Source organism: Eretmochelys imbricata, chromosome 3 (genome assembly GCF_965152235.1).
Source record: "Eretmochelys imbricata isolate rEreImb1 chromosome 3, rEreImb1.hap1, whole genome shotgun sequence".
NCBI classification, from domain to species: domain Eukaryota; kingdom Metazoa; phylum Chordata; order Testudines; family Cheloniidae; genus Eretmochelys; species Eretmochelys imbricata.
The window spans coordinates 140,579,364-140,598,313 of record NC_135574.1 but is presented as its reverse complement, the minus strand read 5'-3'; the positions used below and the strand labels follow the sequence as shown (position 1 = coordinate 140,598,313).

At 43.1% G+C, this 18,950-nt stretch overlaps 2 protein-coding genes across 2 annotated transcripts in view; one reads left to right on the top strand and one right to left on the bottom strand.

Moving 5' to 3' along the window:
- The window catches only part of CATSPERE (catsper channel auxiliary subunit epsilon), an 89,532-nt gene extending 77,800 nt beyond the window's left edge, over positions 1-11,732 (bottom strand). Inside the window, exons 1-3 of the mRNA XM_077813483.1 lie at positions 11,611-11,732; positions 8,309-8,357; positions 5,303-5,376 (exon numbers count right to left, since the gene is read on the bottom strand). Coding sequence (XP_077669609.1) covers positions 5,303-5,376; positions 8,309-8,357; positions 11,611-11,732 — 245 coding nt within the window. The remainder of the gene's footprint in view (positions 1-5,302; positions 5,377-8,308; positions 8,358-11,610) is intronic.
- Positions 11,733-12,083: 351 nt separating this feature from the next.
- The window catches only part of ADSS2 (adenylosuccinate synthase 2), a 46,922-nt gene continuing 40,055 nt past the window's right edge, over positions 12,084-18,950 (top strand). Inside the window, exon 1 of the mRNA XM_077813484.1 lies at positions 12,084-12,424. Within this exon, the coding sequence (XP_077669610.1) occupies positions 12,257-12,424 (168 nt within the window). The 5' untranslated portion in view covers positions 12,084-12,256. The remainder of the gene's footprint in view (positions 12,425-18,950) is intronic.

Sequence of the window (18,950 nt, the reverse complement as noted above, 5' to 3'; positions counted from 1 at the left end):
TCTTAAAAAGCTGGAAGATATGGGAATTGCGATAGCTGACATGAGAGGTCAGGGCTTCGATAATGGTGCCAACATGAGAGGAAAGAACAGAGGAGTGCAGACACGGATCCAAGAGTTAAACCCTCGAGCTTTTTTTGTGCCATGCAGTTCTCATTCATTGAACTTGGTGGTCAGTGATGCAGCATCAGCTTCTAGTGAGGCTGCTGAATTTTTTAATGTCATTCAAAGCATCTTTGTATTTTTCTCTGCATCAAATCATCGATGGCAAATTTTGAAGCAACGTCTGGGAACATCCTCTCTGACACTGAAACCACTGAGTGCCACACGATGGGAAAGTCGAGTGGAGGCGATAAAGTCTATCAAACACCAAATTGGGAAGATAGATGATGCCATAGTTGCCATTATGGAGGATAACGCTATGACAGGAACTGTTCGTGGGAGAACAGTGGCAGAGGGAAATGGAATCACCAGAATCATACATAATTTCATATTTGTGTGTGGCTTAGTGTTGTGGCATGCCATACTGTTTGAAATAAATGTTGTAAGCAAGAGACTCCGAGGTGTTGAACTTGATATATCTGGAGCAATGGAACAACTGGACAAAGCAAAGTCATACCTACAGTCTTACCGGTCAGATGAGGGATTTCAAAACGTTCTGAAGAGTGCACAGAAGTTGGCAGAGGAACCTCACACTGAAGCTATTTTCCCACCCATTCAAGAATACAAAAGTCACCGAAGAAGAAGACGTTTTGATTACGAGGCACGGGATAATCCCATAAGAGACCCCAAACAACAATGCAAAGTTGAATTCTTTAACCAGGTGCTAATTGTGCAATACAGTCAGTTGAAGAATGTTTCATGCAGCTCAAGGAACACAGCAGTATATTTGGGATGTTGTATAATATTCCAAAACTCCTCATTATACCTGAAGAAGACCTACACCAGCAATGCAGGGCACTAGAGACAGTGTTGACACATGATGATATGCGCGATATTGATGCGAGTGACTTAGGTGATGAACGGAAAGCCCTTTCAAGACACATTTCAGCAGGGTCAACTCCAAAGGCTGTTCTGGAATATATGTGCACAAATCAGATGATCACCCTCTTTCCAAATGCTTTTGTTGCTCTGCACATACTTCTAACAGTTCCTGTAACAGTTGCCCGTGGAGAACGCAGTTTCTCCAAGCTGAAGTTAATAAAAACACATCTACGCTCCACAATAACACAGGAGAGGCTGGTCGGCCTTGCAACCATCTCAATAGAGCATGAGCTGGCCCAGACTGTGGACCTTCAGGAAGCAGTTCAAATCTTTGCAACCAAGAAGGCACGAAAGCACCACTTTGATTATTCAAACTGTTAAAGAAGCCAGTGTTTACTATGCAGACAAGAAAAATTACATTTGCTGTTTAGGCGTTTGAAAGTTAAGTGTCACTTAAAATTTTTGAACAAGGCATTTTAAGTTGTTTGTTCTCCTTTATTGGGGTAGGTAGCAGAGCAGTACCATGAGAGGAGTAGAACAGGGAGAAAGCAGAAATGAGACCTTTCAAAGTTTTGGCCCAAGCGAGGGAGCACGGGGGCGTCATTTGAGATCCCCACCTCAGGTGCCAAAATGTTGTGGGCCGGCCCTGACATACCCTAAGCTGTACATCACAATATAAAGCACCTTTATATCAACATAAATGTGTCCATATGATGGGGTTGCACTGCTTCAACTATATTAGTTTCTCACTGATATATTTAAAGTGGAATAAAAACTATATGTAGACAAGCCCAGAGAGTGTGCTACACCCTTATAAAACACACTACATTTAAAATAGCTGTCTACCTATTTCGTATCTCAACACCTTTGTAAGACACACTGTGGTATGAGAGATCTTTCAGCTGCTCTATTCTGTTTATGAAATACAGCATTAAGAACACTGCTGTGCCACCACTAGCTGAAGTGAAGGAAATATCAAAATTAAATGATCTAAAATTAGGTAAAAATTGGAGTGGTTACAGTGCATCCTAATATTAAGATGCATATAGATGTATTAAGAAAATAAGAATCATTTATATTTATAAGAATTTAATAACTAATAAAGACAGTTTTAAGCAGTTAGGGCCAGGAATAATAAAATGGTAGTTGCAGGTAATCAGAGCACAAAGATTAAAGTAAAGGAGTACTTGTGGCACCTTAGAGACTAACCAATTTATTTGAGCATGAGCTTTCGTGAGCTACAGCTCACTTCATCAGATGCATACCGTGGAAACTGCAGCAGACTTTATATATACACAGAGAATATGAAACAATACCTCCTCCCACCCCACTGTCCTGCTGGTAATAGCTTATCTAAAGTAATCGTCAGGTTAGGCCATTTCCAGCACAAATCCAGGTTCTCTCACTCCCTCACCCCCCTCCAGGGATTGAGGGAGTGAGAGAACCTGGATTTGTGCAGGAAATGGCCTAACTTCATTATCATGCACATTGTGTAAAGAGTTGTCACTTTGGATGGGCTATCACCAGCAGGAGAGTGAATTTGTGTGGGGGGGTGGAGGGTGAGAAAACCTGGATTTGTGCTGGAAATGGCCTAACCTGACGATTACTTTAGATAAGCTATTACCAGCAGGACAGTGGGGTGGGAGGAGGTATTGTTTCATATTCTCTGTGTATATATAAAGTCTGCTGCAGTTTCCACGGTATGCATCTGATGAAGTGAGCTGTAGCTCACGAAAGCTCATGCTCAAATAAATTGGTTAGTCTCTAAGGTTCCACAAGTACTCCTTTTCTTTTTGCGAATACAGACTAACACGGCTGTTACTCTGAAACCAAAGATTAAAGTGGCGGTCTTGGAGTAATTTGGCCTATAGCAAGCTGGCAGGCTGAGGTTAGATAAAGATTACTCCAAAACCTAAAGGGAGGGGTCAGTCAGGTCAGGTGCAGGTTTTCAATCAGATCCAGCTTTGATTGACAGATAGGTTTAGCGGCTTTAATTGGTTCATAAGAATGGAGCAATCAGAGAGAACTTAAAGATGATTGGAGGAGAAGTATGCTAATGATAAGGATTGAGGAAATAACCAAAGTAGGCCAAAATCATATATAAGGCAGAGAGCTGACAAGTTTGGTGTTGGTGGTACTGATGTGTGTGAGTGACTGGAAGGAAGAGGTTGTCAGCAGGAGAAAAGTCAGAAGAAGCAGGAAGAGAGAAAAATCACTGAAGAGGGAAGAAGGCGGCTAGATTGTTGTGATGGATCAAGAAATCACGTCAAGCAACAGCGGCAGTAGCGCAGAAGGGGTGGCAGAGGTGCGGCAGCAGCGGACAGAGAAGAAGAGCAGGAGTTTGGCACTGAGACAGACAGGGACCTTTTGACAGATCAGAGGGAAAAGAAGACTGTAGAAAGTAAGCATGAGACCTATGGTATAAGAAGGAGCTAGGACATATGAGTGTGTTTGAGATACTAAAGTTGGATATATGTATAAAAGTTTAGTGCTTTAATTAGAATTGCTGTCAGCATCCTACATGTGATTGATCATGACATGTAGAATGTAACCACTTGGAGCCATTTCCAAATGTATGACATTGCAGTATTGAGTACTTTAATGTGAATACTTGTGCTAATAGAATTTATGTTTAATGTTTCTTGATATATGTTTTTGTTCTTTTAAAAGATTTTATTGTATCAGGAAATCTTGGTACGTTAAATAAAGAAAATTTTTGTTTTCAAAGATTACTGCCTGAGTGTCAATCCTTTGAGCCGAAGGCTATATCCATGTCTTCCCAAGCGTAAACAAAGTTAGTCTGTTCTGGGGAGTTTTCTGAAGGTCACAGGGCAACCCCTAGTAAAACCCTGGCAATTCCTCTAGGATGGGCCATCTCCTTTCACCTACCAAAACAAATAATTGACAATTGAGTTACTGAAATAGGCAAACTATTGTGGGGGTGCCTTAAGTCTGGATTTTGGGAGTAACAACTGCATTTTGCATCTGTATTTGAATTTGCAATCTAATGATAATACACTCACATTAACACACAGATGTATATGCCTGAATGTGCAATCATTCAAATATTTAAATATGTGATATCTGATTGTACATTCAAATAAGCTTACCAATACAATAATTTCAAAGACATAACACATATAAACACAAACACAGCAAGATAGACAAATTAAAGCTGCAGTGGAAACCACAACTTTTTATCTGACTTTTGCTTATCAAAACTTTCAGCCACAATGCTGCATGAGTATAACTTTTATGTACTCCCGCTATACTGTAGATAGTGTTGGATCTCAGTGCTATGCAGATAATAGCTGTAATACATCCCTCTGTTAATTTGAAATCTTTTTAAAGGTTGTACCATATCCTGGCTAAACAGTCATTTAGGGGCAGAGATGCTTTTTTTTAAAAAAGTGGTATTTTGGGTTTCCTACTCCTAGTGTAGCTGGATCTAATCTGGAGCTCACAAATGCATTAGGTATCTTGGCCATTAAATGATCAAATAAGAATACCTAGACAAAAAAGATTGTGTCCTGTCCGTCCCACTACCTGAACATTATGTGTCTAGAAACCTTTGTGCAGTCTAATGTCTTAAATAGGGTCCTCCTGAAGACCCTAGCTGCTCCAAATGTAAGGAATCAGACACGTTTCAACTTAAAAATAACACAAACATAGAATACAATTCAGCATTTATGTTCTACAATGACAGACTCTTTACATCTCTGAGATAGAAAGAATATCTGTTTACATGGCATTGTTCATATAAATGCACTGGGCCAAATAAAAAAAATTAAAAAACCCAAGAACATAAAATGTGCAATTCTTAATTTAGATACATATTTTAAAGTATTTATCAATCTTTTTGGCTCAAGGTTTCCTCACATGTACAGTACATAGGCAAGGAAGTTTAGGAGAAATAGCATACTTAGAACTACTTTATACTGTATATGCCAATGCCTAATTCTATATTCCATTACATCAATAAATATTTAACTTACAATATAAATTATATAGAAATCTCAGGACCTGCATCTCTGTCTCCTCCGCAAATCTCAACCCACAACTCTTATTCTGAAACAAAGGATCTGTACTTCATAATTCTTAAGGGAAATAAAAATAACATTTTGTTTTCCAACAGATCTCCAAACGAATGCATGTGCCAGGCTTAACAGAAGCCCATCTTATTTGTATGTGTATACAAACACGACCTTCTCAAACTTTGGGTGGAATTTTCAAAAGTATTCAGAATTGACCTAACTCTGCTCCCAATAAAGTCAATGTGAGTTACCATTGTGCTGTTATTATTCACTTTTGCAGTCCTTACCTTTTATTTGCAACAGTACATAACGTAGAAACTTCCCATTGCACAAATTCAGCTCCTTCATACTCTAAATATATCTAAACAAAGAGTAGAGAACTTATGGTAGTACATACAAATATATAATCTGTTGCAATATATCTAACTGTATAGTGGTTTTAAAACCATAATGTTCTTTTACCAGGTTTTTAATTATTACACAGAAATGATTAAATTCTTTAAATATTAAAAATGCCTAGGGACAACTTCAAACTTAAAATTGTAATGACTATGGTATTAAACCCAGTCTTCTGCCACTGTCAAAAAAAGTTTTGTCAATAATTTCAATGGGAAAAAAACAGACTAAATTATGTAAAGCACACTACAAATAAATAAAATGGTATGTCTTCTATAAAACTAGCAAATAAGGTTTTGAATTACAACTACCATTTCTGAAGTCTCTGTTAGCAGGGCAGGAAATCTTGTTGCAAAGTGCAATCTTTGTGACACTCACAGTAAGTAGCGCCAGTGAGAGTAAACTAGTTTTCATCTTGCTCTTTATTCTTTAGTTCAATACATCAGTAAAGATTTCTGTTTTCCCCCCTGGGAACAGTTCACTATTGCCAAGGCCATCATCACGCAACAAAAGCACACTCAAAACTGCCTTCGAGCTCTTTAGATGGTGCTCTGCAATGAGCCTAGGGTGACCAGACGTCCTGATTTTATAGGGACAGTCCCGATTTTGGGGGCTTTTTCTTATATAGGCACCTATTACCCCCCCCACCCCCTGTCCCGATTTTTTACACTTGCTATCTGGTCACCCTAAATGGGCCAGATAAACTGTTGTCAATAGACAAGGCATTCCCTCCCCTCAATGCATAATTTTACTCCACTGAACTCCCATGCCTGGTGCCACAGAAACAAAAAACTAGGACTGGCAGTTCAATAAAATCTGAATTTCCCTCCAAGTAGTGCAGAGAATTACTAACCCTTTCAACTTCATTTGCTTTTTAAACTGTTGACGTGTACAATAGTGCGTGCACAAGTGTGTTCACAATCACTGGTAGTAGCAACAGTGGGATTTTTTTGCCAAGAAAATGGTTCTAATTCAATTACTAAAGCTGACTGCAAATGATTTTGAGAATGGCACCATTTATTCATACATTGTGATACTGAACTGGTGCAAGTTATGGAAAACTCATAAATTGCTAACATGGAAATGCAACATTAGAAAAATATTAAATCTGTTTCAGCTGTCTTTTAATGCAATGTAGCAGCAGTTAATAAGGAGGAAGAGCCTGTACCATATAACCAGTCAGCTCTGTAGATGACCAGCAATTGCTCTGCAGACCACAATTTGAGAACCACTGTGTTACAGCATTTTTCTTTTATTCCCACTTGTATTCTTAACTTTCCTTTCTGATTTATGGGTCTGACCCTGTTCCCACTGAAATCACTAGCAAAACTTCCATTGACCTCAATATGGGCAGTACTGAACCCTGAACAGGTTAAAGTTGAATTGATGACTGATCAGACACATACTTACTGGGTAATTTAAACAGATATATAATCATGCTGGTTTGAGATGTCCTTACCTGACTGCCAGAAATACATACTTTGGCCTACAGATGTGACCATTCTAAATATCTCTTCAGTATATTTAAATGGAATGTGATGAACACACTCCACCCCCTCCACTTGTAATCACTGATTATCTACTAACTGTTCCTATATGAGAGTTGCCTCTTATCCCCCAAAGAAGTATATTTGCATGTAAAGCTTTAGTGTGTCCAAATTAAAGTGAAATTTGAAATAGATATGACTGTTTTGGCTATACATCTTCCGCCAATAATTTTGTTAAATTTGAAAAGACAATACGACCTAAATTATTACACTTATTATGTAACATATATTTTTGTTGTTTCTCTCACTTAAAAGTGAAAATAAATAATAAAACAAAATGAACAAGTGCAAACGGAAATCTCTGAACAGTTTTGCACTAGGGCTTTCTCTAGACTACAAAAAGTGCTTGTTCTTGACAATGGGTATCAGCAATTGTATTTTTTGAACTTTTGTCAAGATTTAGCATATTTTATAGCCATATTATTGAATGGTATGGTTAATTAAACCCATGTGAGAAAATGTAAAGGAGTAAAGCATTGGTTAGGTGAGCTTACTCTATATAACCTGGTAAAGACCCAATGCTTATTTAGTGGATAATTGATCAGGAATGTATAAGTAGAAGTATAAACAACATATGTGCAGGTTTTGTAGGCCTGCATACTCAAGTGTGGTTTTTATAACCTCTGTATAACCTTTTCAAGATGGAAAAGTGAGAACAAAGGTTCCTGACAAAAAATATTAAGATCTGAACATTCTGTTATTAAGATTTTGGGGAGACTAGGGAAAACAAGCAAAATCCCTGTCAAATAGTATGATAGTTTTATTATTGCTAAAAAGAGGAACAATGCTTTTTGCAACTTATTGTATAATTCAGAACATGATGTACAGCAATAAATATTACCCGATAGGGAAGAAAAAATTTGGGACAGCAAATGAATAGAAGGGCGTGTTGATAAAGATAATGTGTAATACTATGTATAAAAGATCACGTCAGAACCTAGAATCAATGCCTTTCCCCTTGTGATATAGCCAGTTCACTGGCCTGCTACACGTCATTTGATCACTGGGTTTAGTGCTCTGTACCTATGCAAATAAAACCTGGTCCTTGGATCTAAGAACTTGGTGTAAGCAGTGGTTTGTCTGCTTAAGCAGAGGGCTTGTCTGCTTTCCATGGGTCTGTAAAGTAACATGTCGGCCTGATTGAATTAGTCCTGAAACATCCTTACAGAAAAATCTTCCTATATACAGCAAAATCTACTCTACTTTGCAATATTAAGACATTACAAAATAAAGGGTCTTTGAAATCAGACCCAAAACATTGTCAGTCCCTAATATACACAAATAAAAGCCGGAAGCAGTGTATTACAAATCAAGACTGATTTGTTTTGATCATTATTAAATAACACTTACGGTGGTTCTGGTAGTGAAGACAGCATAGTTTTCTACATTAGTTTTATACCTGCAAAGAAAATGCACAAAGGTATGAATGTCAAAATTAATTTCTTCTCCAAATAAAAATAGTAAAGCAGTGATACTCTATGACCCCCTTAGAGAGCAGCATTAGAATAACATCACAAAGCAATATCATGTTATGACAATATTCTGGAGGTCCCAAAGCTATTTCAGGAAGCCAGGGAATAGCTGTGTGAAAGCATAAGATTACAGCCTACAAACCATGGATCAATTCAAAGTCAGTAGACTTACTCTGGATTTACACTGGTGTAAATGAGGGCCAAATTTGGCACTATATTTGTATATGACAAACTAGAATTACTCACACACCAATGGTACATTACCACTTCTTAGATGTATTGTGTCAGCTGTTTAACAGCACATAGCAAAACTATACAACTGTTTAGGATCAGAAGTGAAGAATATAGTAGTCAATTGAAACGGCAGTGAAAATTTATGTAAGCACAATAAATACCCAAATTAGATTTAGATCAAGACATCTAATCAGGGATGACGGCCCTATTTTGTTAAAAATGCCATAAAATCGTGAATGACCATTTCAGCTTTACATTTAACAGGAAAGTTGGCACCTACAGCAGAACAGTGCAACCTAACACAATGCTGGGCATTGGTGCAGTAGGCTCAGAGGGAAACTGTCACCAATTGAACCATCTGGAAACTTCCTGCAACTCTGCAGGTTCCTGGGTCGTCTCCAATGTAACTACAGGCTTACCATTTCTTAGGCTCACAGCCTCCAGGAGGTAGAGCAATCATAGCTTACTTAGGGTATGTTCACACTAAAAACTTGGGTCGACCTATATTAGGTAATTACTGAGGTGGTGCATGTCCACACTATGCTCCTTGGGTTGGTGGTGTGCGTTCTCATCAGGCACACTTCCACTGACCTAAGAGGGGCAGTGTGGGGAGCTGAGAGCCAAGTGTCTCAGTTCCGCTGGCAGTTCCCTGCCAGGAGCTGGGCTGCCCCACAGGGAAGTGGGTTGCACCCTGACTCGCCACCCTGCTCCCCACAGGGAGCGGAGGGAAGCTGCTTGGGGCTTCTCGCCTCCCCATTTCCCGCTGGGAGCGGGTGTGTTGGGGGAAGCTGCCCCAGGCTTCTTGCCCCTAGAGAGTGGGGTCCAGCTGCCCCAGCTTTTCAGCTCCACCCTGCCAGGAGCCAGGCAGCCTTTCTCAATTTGAAATTGACAAGACAGACAATGTTCCCAGCCAGGAGCGGGAAAGCAACCCCGGGTTTCTCACCTCCCAGCTGGGAGCGGGTCAGCCACCTGGGTTTGTTGCCCCAGCTCCCAGCTGGGAGCAGGATCCAGCCTCTGGGTTTCTCTCCCCAGATCCCAGTTGGGAGTGGAGTCTAGATGCCTGCAGCTCCCAGCCAGGAGTGCTGTTCAGCTGCCCAGCTCTCCAGGGGAGGGGTGGGCAGGTGGGCTCTAGCTGCCAGGCTTTCTTGTCAATTTCACCCCTGGAGCTGTGAAATTGTGAGCTTTCTTGTCAATTTCAGGGCTGGGGCTGCTGGTAGGGGCTGGAGCTGTGAAATTGACAAGAGCGCTAACAGCCCATCTAAGTAATGCAGTGTCTATACAGACACTGCACCAGCCTAACTACACCGACATAAGGCCTACGCCTCTCATAGAGGTGGAGTTATTATAGCAATGTAGTAGAGCACTTACATAGGGGGACACAGCTGTCATATAGACACTGACATAATTAGATCAATGTAAGCTGCCTTATGTCAACCTGTGTACTGTAGACCAGGCCTAAGTACAGGAGTCCTAAAACTTTTTCATACTGTGGACAACAGAGTGTCTTACCAATTCCTTCCCCCCCAATCTGTGATTACATGGATCACCTCACCTGTTATTCACAATCACACAACATCTCTACATCAACTGCAGCAGTTGCTTACATGGAAGAGTGATTTAATGAAAGTATTTCTGTATTTTCAGCTGTCTTTAATGCAAAATGTGTTTAATCTTTTTGAAAAAACATAATCAGGCTTCCTACTTTGGCTATTCATTTCAATTTCCCTTATATACATATATATTCTTGGTTAAGTCAAGAGTCTGTCCGAGGTATTCTTAGTAAAAGTCAGGAACATGTCGTGGACAATAAACAAAAATTCACAGAAGCGCACGACTCGTCCCTAACTTTTACTAAAAACACCCTGGAGGGGTGAAGGTAGGGGACATAGAGCGCTGCCAGGACTTGCAGCTGCTCCAACCCCACTGCTGCTCCTGCAACAGGGGCTGACCACTGCTGCTCCAGCCTTAGAGAGGCTGACCTGGCCCTGGCCGCTACTTCTGTGGGCTGGGGACCACTGCTCTGGCGGAAGGCCGACTGTCAGCTATTCTGGCAGCCCTGGGGGCTGCCGGCCAGCTGTTCTGGGGGCCACTGCTCTGGTAGCCTTGGGGCTGATCACTAGCCGGCAATTCCAGCCACCACTGCTCCATGCCTCCCTACCAGTCAGTTGTTCAAGTGGCTGCTACTCTGGGACTGACAGCTGCTCCAGCCTTGCCCCAGGAGAAGTCATGGACATCTTGCAAAGTCCCAGAATCCATGACAGGATCGTATCCTTATTCATGGTCCTTAGTAGAGGCAGCTAGACTTTCCTATTTCCAGTGACTATTATAGACTGTAAGGATCTTTGCAAGACAGAGCCCAGAGACCTCAAGAACCAGCAGACAACAAGAAGCTAAGACCATGTGATCAGACAGCTCTTTGCAGATCATCATCAAGCTTGATGACAGCAAGTGCATGTGTATGCGAGCGGAGGAAATCACAGCACCAGCTCATAATGTAGAGGCGCCTGAGCCCAGCATATGATGATCCATCTTGATCCAAGACAAGAGAGAATACATGTGCTACACTATGCTTGTCAGCTGCTGGGCATGGGTCAACACAGGTTGGCAGCTGTCACCCCATGGGGCGAGGGCTGGGGCATGTTGGCAGCTGTCACCCTGTGGGTGGCATGGCTTGGGTCAGAGTGTGTTAGCAGCTGTCACCTGGTGGGCTGCGTGGCTTGTGCTGGGGCGTGTTGGAAGCTGTTGCCCCGTGGGCCGCATGGCATGGGCTGGGGCAGGCCAGAAGCAGGCGCCCTGTGGCTCAGGCGCTCTCTGTGCCCACGCTGGGGTTCTTCCCCCACTCAGATTGGGGGTCAGGGACACAACGATGAGCTGGGCACCCTGACAGGTGCAGCCCCCTCAGGCCTCCCATCTCATTCTGTTCCCATCCATTTTCCAGCCTCCCACCTCCACAGGCAGCAGCATCCACCCAGGCACAGCAGCAGCCCCAGGCCTCGAGTGCCCCATAGCCGCTCCGGCGCTCGCGCCATGGGCCCGCCTAATAACGGCCCCAATAAACCGCCACCCATCCGATCACGTGACACCGGACCCGCGGCGGAGGTGCTCAACAGAAACTGCCTGGCGCCTCTCACCCGCGCCTCTCGAAGGGGAGGAGGCAGCGGCAGCATCTGCAGCCGCCGCGCCCGCCTCTAGCACACCCGGTCCCTCCTTCTGGGTCAGCCCCAGGCCGCCGCAGCAACAAGGCTTGTTCCGCCCCTCTCGCAGGTGCGACCCATAGGGACTACTCGCCCCATCAAGCATCACGCAAACTCCGTGCGGCGCCCTGCGGGGAAGCGTCGTGCTGCATGCCGGGAAGCGTAGTTCCTGCCGCGAGAGCGGGGTTGAGAGCGGCATCCGTCTATGCAGAGAAGAGGGCGGGGCTCCCGGGCGGGAGCCAGCGGTCGCCACTGGATGCGGCGGCTGCAGTTGCGGTATTTCCCGGCGTGGAGGAGGCGGGGTCTGGGGAGGAGGAGGCGGCGTTGAGCGTGCCCCTGTGCCGCCTCATGTGTACCCTGCCCTGGGAGCAGGAAAGGAGCCTCCGGCGGCGGCAACCATGTCTGAGAAGGGCGCCTCAGCTCCCCCCGTCCCCAACGGCGAGTGCGCCGCGCGCCCGCCCGGCAACAAGGTGACCGTGGTGCTGGGGGCCCAGTGGGGCGACGAGGGCAAGGGCAAGCTGGTGGATCTGCTGGCGCAGGACGCGGACATCGTCTGCAGGTGCCAGGTGAGGAACGGCGCCGGGCTCACCTGGGGGGCCTGGCGCGGCGGCCTGGCGCGGCGGCGCCGCCTCCTCCTCTTGCGACCCAAGATGTCACCTTGAGCCCGGGTCCCCCTCGCCGCCGCCGAGAGGGGCTGCCCCGCACTCGGTCCTGCCGCCGGGAGCCGCTCCCCAGCATCCCGCTCTCCTTGGCCCGGCCCCGCCGTCACCCCTCGCAGCCCGCTCTCTGCCTCGTGCGCCCTGCCCGGCTACTAGCTCCCCTGCCGCCCCTTGTACTTCCCTAGCGCCGGGGTGCCCGCCTCTGTCTGCCCTATTGTTAGCGCGGGCCCCCGGCTTTCCTCACGCACCGGAAGCGGCGCACATGCTAGTCTGAGCCAGGGCAGCGCCTCCAGCCTAAATTCAAGGAAGTGACCGGTCCCTCGCACACTGGGAAGCGGGCGAGCAGCTCTTGGGTGCTGCGGGCCCCGCTGTGTGCTCTCGGGGCTCCGCAGAGCAGCCCTCGCTTCATCCATCACCGCTGCTCCCTCGTTTGCTGGGCGGCAGTATGAGGCAGCCCACCGCTGCCGGCCAAGCCAGGCCAGGCTCACCTCTGGGCGAGAAAGGCTTTTTACAAATTGCAGTGGCTAAGCCTTCCTTTGTGCACTCTTTGCTTAGAGGGAAGAGGAAGAAGGTGCCTTAGTAGGACAAGGTGGACGTGCAGAGTGTCATGGAGAGAGGGACAGGCTTGGAATCTGTTTTCACAGCCACAGTAACTCTGTGCCTTTAAGGTGCTTGAAGACGAAAAGTGTGGAATATTTCCAACAACAACGGTTACTGAGCATGGAATTATAATTGGTTAATTGCAGTGCAATGAAATAATCTAGACTTCTCATCATACCTCCCTGCAGGCCTAAGTTTAACATAAACAGGTTCTATTCCATTTGTTCCTATTGAAAACTAGGAGCCATACAATATGTGTGGGTTAGTATGTAGTTTCTCTCGTCAGCTCATAGTCACTTAAAATATGTTCATTAAGTAAATCAATTACAGATGCCCTTGAATGTTGACAGCTTTCATGATACTGCCATTACATGATACTATTTTGTCTAGATATTTTTTCCTCCCATTTTCCCACCCTACAAGTAAAAGGAAAACTGGTAGTGGAAGGGGAAAGAATAAGATTGGCAGCATTTTGCACACAGTCAACTGCTCCAAATAAAACTGAAAGAAAGCCTAGAATTTTTTCTTAATCTTTCAGTTAAAACAGTTCTGTCTGCAGAATTTTAGACAACCTAAATGATCTTTTTTTAAGTTGACTTACCTTTTTTAAAAAAAACAACTTTCAAGTAGGTTAGGGCCAAAGTTCAGTCTTTGCATATGTTTTATAAGACAAAGTGTTTGAATAACAGTGTGCTCAATACACTTATTTTGGTAAATGAATACTTTTGATGTTGCAAACTCTGCAACATTTTACTAATTGCCGAGAACCATGGTGAAAACTGATCAGCTTGTTGTTGACCGAACAAAGCACATATGAAAATTAATTAGAATTTCAAAACTTGTAGTACAAGTTATCCTTAGGGCTAAAAAGTCAGGTTTTTTTTTTAATTGTCCTCTTAAAGGTTTGTGTATTCCTTCCAGTTATCTGGCAATGGATAGGTTGGGGTGGGGAAGAGAAGGAAGTTATCCTTCAGTCTTTTTTTTTTTTTTTGCTGACTGACTGTTGCCAAATCAATAGGAATGTAAAAAATGGTGCTGGCAGCCCACAGGAGGGTGGAGGTAGGACTTATACTTCTAGTGGTATTGACTAAACAGTCTAAAGCCCAACCAGCTATAGTCTGGGAACCCAGGCCCTCAGACAGGGCAGGGTACCAAGCACAGTCTAGGGCCCCAACCTCAGGCAGGGCAGAGCAGTGAATAATCCAGGGACCCTGGCACACAAGCACGGCAAGGTAACAACAGTTTAGAGCTTCAGACTGGAGCAAGCACTCAACACAATGTAGGGGAGCTCAGGCTAGGACAAGCACCCAACAGGCTAGGATCCTAGCTCAGCAGACAGACTTCCAGAGGCCTCCTGGCCAAAGGTGGGGAGGCTGCCATGGGCCCACCTGACTCCACCATACCCCAGCCCAGGGCCCTAACAGTGGCAGAGTGGTCTGCCACTGAGTCAGCAGGGATCCAGCTGTAGCACACTGAACCAGACTTGGGCAGCAACCCAACCAGAGGGTAGTCAGCTGTCCCTGGGCCACTACCCACAGGGTGCACCTGGATCTCTGGGTTGTCCTGCATCTCCCCTGGGTACACTGCAAGCAGTAATCCCAGTCACTCCTCAGCATCAGCCACATCTGGTAGTTCAGACAAGTCCTCAAGACAGCAGAAGACTTCAGCAGGCTCTGTTTCCAAAATCAGCTTGGAAACATCTGCCTCTTGCAGTGGTTTCTCCCTAAATGAGCCCATCTTTTATACTTCCTGTTCCTGTCCCGCCCATCTGCTCCTGGTGTAGTGGGCATGGCTTTCCTTGTTCCGCCACCAGGGGGCGTCTGAGCCTCCCTTGCTGTCGATCTCTGGGGAAGGACACTCCTCTTTGCAATACATGATATATTGCCTAAAATATTAAACTGTTTAGAAACCATTGTCTAGAGGGTTTGTAAAGCTGCTATGGCTGATCCAAAGTGGCCAAGCAAACTATGTAGTATTATTTGTATAGCAGTAGTGCCTAGGAGCTCCAGTCATTGACTTTAAGGCCAGAAGGGACTGTTGCGATCATCTAGTCTGACCTGCACGTTGCAGGCCACAGAACCTCAGCCACCCATGGATGGACCAGGATCTCATTGTACTAAGAACGGTACAAATAGAACAAAAAGATGTCCAAAGAGTTCATAATCTAATATAAAGTAGCATAAAATCAGGTCTCTTAATATGGCTTAATTTTTACAGAGGACCAGTTGACAAGATGTTGCAAAAACTGTAGGTCAGAATCTTATGAGCTTTTGATGCTTTGTGGTGTGTCCACCATGTGTCCCACATGCTCTGTAATGATATGTCATGCCAATTGGTTATGATATCTGGGATGAGATCTTTAGCTCAGATACGGTTCAAATACAGCAGTTTTACTATGGTAGTTTCTAACCAGTATGACAGGAAAGAAGCAGTAATATTACTACACCAATTCAGCCTATCCTCTATACTGGGGTATCTCAACCTGTGGCTTGGGACCCCAAATTGGGTCGCCAGAATGTTTCAGAGGGTTGCATGCCCCAGTCCTCTTTATAACAACCTTTTACATATTAGAAGACTGTTAAGAGAAGAGAAGCCCGCGGTGGAATATTTTCTCTAAACTAAACATGCCCAATATTTTCCTCACAGGTCAGGTTTTTTAAATCTTTTATCATTTTTGTTGCTTTCCTCTGGGCTCTCTCCAGTTTGTTCACATCTTTCTTAAAGTGTGGTGCCCAGAGTACTCCAGCTGAGGCCTCACCATGGCTGAGTAGAGTGGAACAACTATCTCCTACCTCCCAAGATTACATATGACAGTCCTGTTTAAAACAGAATGACATTTGCCTTTTTCTCAATAGCATCACATTGACTTGTATTCACTTTATGATCCACCATAATCACCATATCCTTTTCTGTAGTTCTGCTGCCTAGCCAATTATTTCCCATTTTGTATTTGTGCATTTATTTTTTTTCCTTCCTAAAGTGAGTATTTACATGAACATAAGAGCTTTTTCATTCTAGAAAAATTAATCTCTAATTTCAGTCTGTGAATGAAAACTTTACTCTGGAAAGATAAAAAGGAAAAGATGAAAACTGGATTTTTATTTATTTTAAAAAAAATAAGACATTTATAAATCTTTCTAGCACTTGGGGGCAGGGGAATGGATGGACTTATGGATTGAAGACAGCAGCATTGGTAGTGGGTGGAATAAACTGTCACTGGAAGTTGAAAAGAGGGAGGAAGTAAAGGGAGCTGTAAGCTGTTGTGGGGGTTGGTTTGCTAAAACTTCTGGAAGGTGGGCAGGGCATCCAATGCAGTTTCTTATAAACCTGGCAACAAAAGCAACTTTGCCTCTCCTGGAATTGATACCTCCTCATCAATTATTGGGAGTGAACTATATCCACCCTGATTGTATTGGCCCTGTCAACACTGGTTCTCCACTTGTGAGGTAACTCCCTTCTCTTCATGTGTCAGTATAATAATGCCTGCATCTGTAATTTTCACTCCATGCTTTTGATGAAGTAGGTTTTTTACCCAGGAAAGCTTATGCCCAAATAAATCTGTTTAGTCTTTAAGGTTCTACCGGACTCCTTGTTGTTTTTGTGGATACAGACTAATGTAGCTACCCCCTGCTATTGACATTAATGTTAGATGTCTGGTAGTCCATGAGAAATGACCCAATAATGGCTACAAGCAAATACAAGGAGAAATGAATTCCCATTTAATACAGTTTTGTTTCCTTTTAGACATAATGTATCCAAATTCCTGAAAATGCCATCCAAGAATGCAAAGAACAGCATAACATCTTTCATTAACTTCATTTGACAGTGAAGGTGCTCAGCATATTGTAGGTCAGAGTCTGTGGAGGCCTCAAAACACCTGCTATAATATTCACTTTTCTCTTGTTTCTGAAGAAGAGAGAACTAGAACATTAACCTATACTTCTTAAAACAGACATGGAATGTTGGACTTCATTGGAATCTTTCTGCTGATAAATCTTCAACCTGCTATTTTGACTCTTGGGGTCTAGAAGTATCCTGTGTTAAATAAGGAAATGTATGGTATTTCCATCCATATATTATGACTTCTTTGTTATTTTAGTCTTTCGTCATCTGTCAAACAATACCTGAAGTCTTATTTCTAATCCTGTTTTTTAAAATAAAGATTAAGAAAAAATTAATCTCTTCTAATTTGTCTACTTTAAACCAGTTGTTAGCTCTCTGCAGCAGCTACTGTATTGTTTGTACAGTACCTAGCATGATGGGATCTTAATCCCTGACTGGGGCCTTTGCATGCTACTATGAAAAAATATGCATAATAAAGTGAGGAATTTCAGTGTTCTTGCTGACATCTAATCTTTATACAACATACACAACACAATGTAAAATCACCTAGTATTTGGAGACCTAAAATACCTACAAATAACTGGACAGATTTTTTGGCGATATCTCTGAATTTCCTGCCTATTTTGCTTAAACTTCACACTTCAGTACAATTTTTATGTTTTTAAAAACCTCACTTTTAATCTTGCTGTGCTGACTTTTAAAATGCTATGTAGTGCATTAGTTAAAGTCCATATTAAGGTATGCCCATAGAACACTCTTGTTCTAATACTGTTCTTTGTCTTAAATGCAAGTTGTACGTTAATATCTATTGTGTCAGACGTCTACAGCACTTGGGTAAGGGTTCATCTTACAAATAGTTCACCTGATTTCATTGGTAATAGTATATTTGACACTAGCCATAACTTTACCCACATTTAGCTTCATATCTTGGTTTTTAATGGACTAATACACAAATCACTATCACTAAAATACATTTATGGGATGGAAATGTTTTAGGGTACAGCTGATTTATCATGAAATTATGTCCTCGGCTGTCATTAGTTTATAAAATGCAAAGATGTATGCCAGAGTTATTTCAAGTTGATTGGTTTCAGAGTAACAGCCGTGTTAGTCTGTATTCGCAAAAAGAAAAGGAGTACTTGTGGCACCTTAGAGACTAACCAATTTATTTGAGCATAAGCTTTTGTGAGCTACAGCTCACTTCATCGGATGCATACTGTGGAAAATACAGAAGATGTGTTTGTACACACAGACCATACACATTGTAAGGAGAGTGATCACTTTAGATAAGCTGTTACCAGCAGGAGAGTAGGGTGGGGGGAGAAAAAACCTTTTGTAGTGATAAACACCCATTTTTTTTCATGGTCTGTGTGTATAAAAACATCTTCTGTATTTTCCACAGTATGCATCCGATGAAGTGAGCTGTAGCTCACGAAAGCTTATGCTCAAATAAATTGGTTAGTCTCTAAGGTGCCACAAGTACTCCTTTTCTTTTTGCCAATACAGACTAACACGGCTGTTACTCTGAAACATGTCATTATGCAAGGCACTGCATTTAGCCGTATGGAGTGGAAATCTATCAACTGCATGAAAAAACTTGTACAGATACAGACAGACATCATTGTCCTTTCCAAATGCAAACAGATGGACATAGTACCAAAAGGACTGAAGGTAAAAAATCCATTACAATCTACATACCACACAGACTATACTGACAGCTTGTGCCACACGCTCTCAAAGAAACTGCGGAACCACCTGATCAACATCCTCTGCAGCAAACAGGGAAAGATGAAGAATGAGCTCTCAAAACTGGATACTCTCATAAAAACCAACCTTCCACACAAACTTCCTCGTGGCTGGACTTTAGACAAGCCATTTACAACACACACTTTGCTTTTCTACAAAAGAAAAAGGACACTAAACTTTCTAAACTACTACATGCCACAAGGGGCCATAGCAATGGTTCCCTCAACCCACCCAGCAATATTGT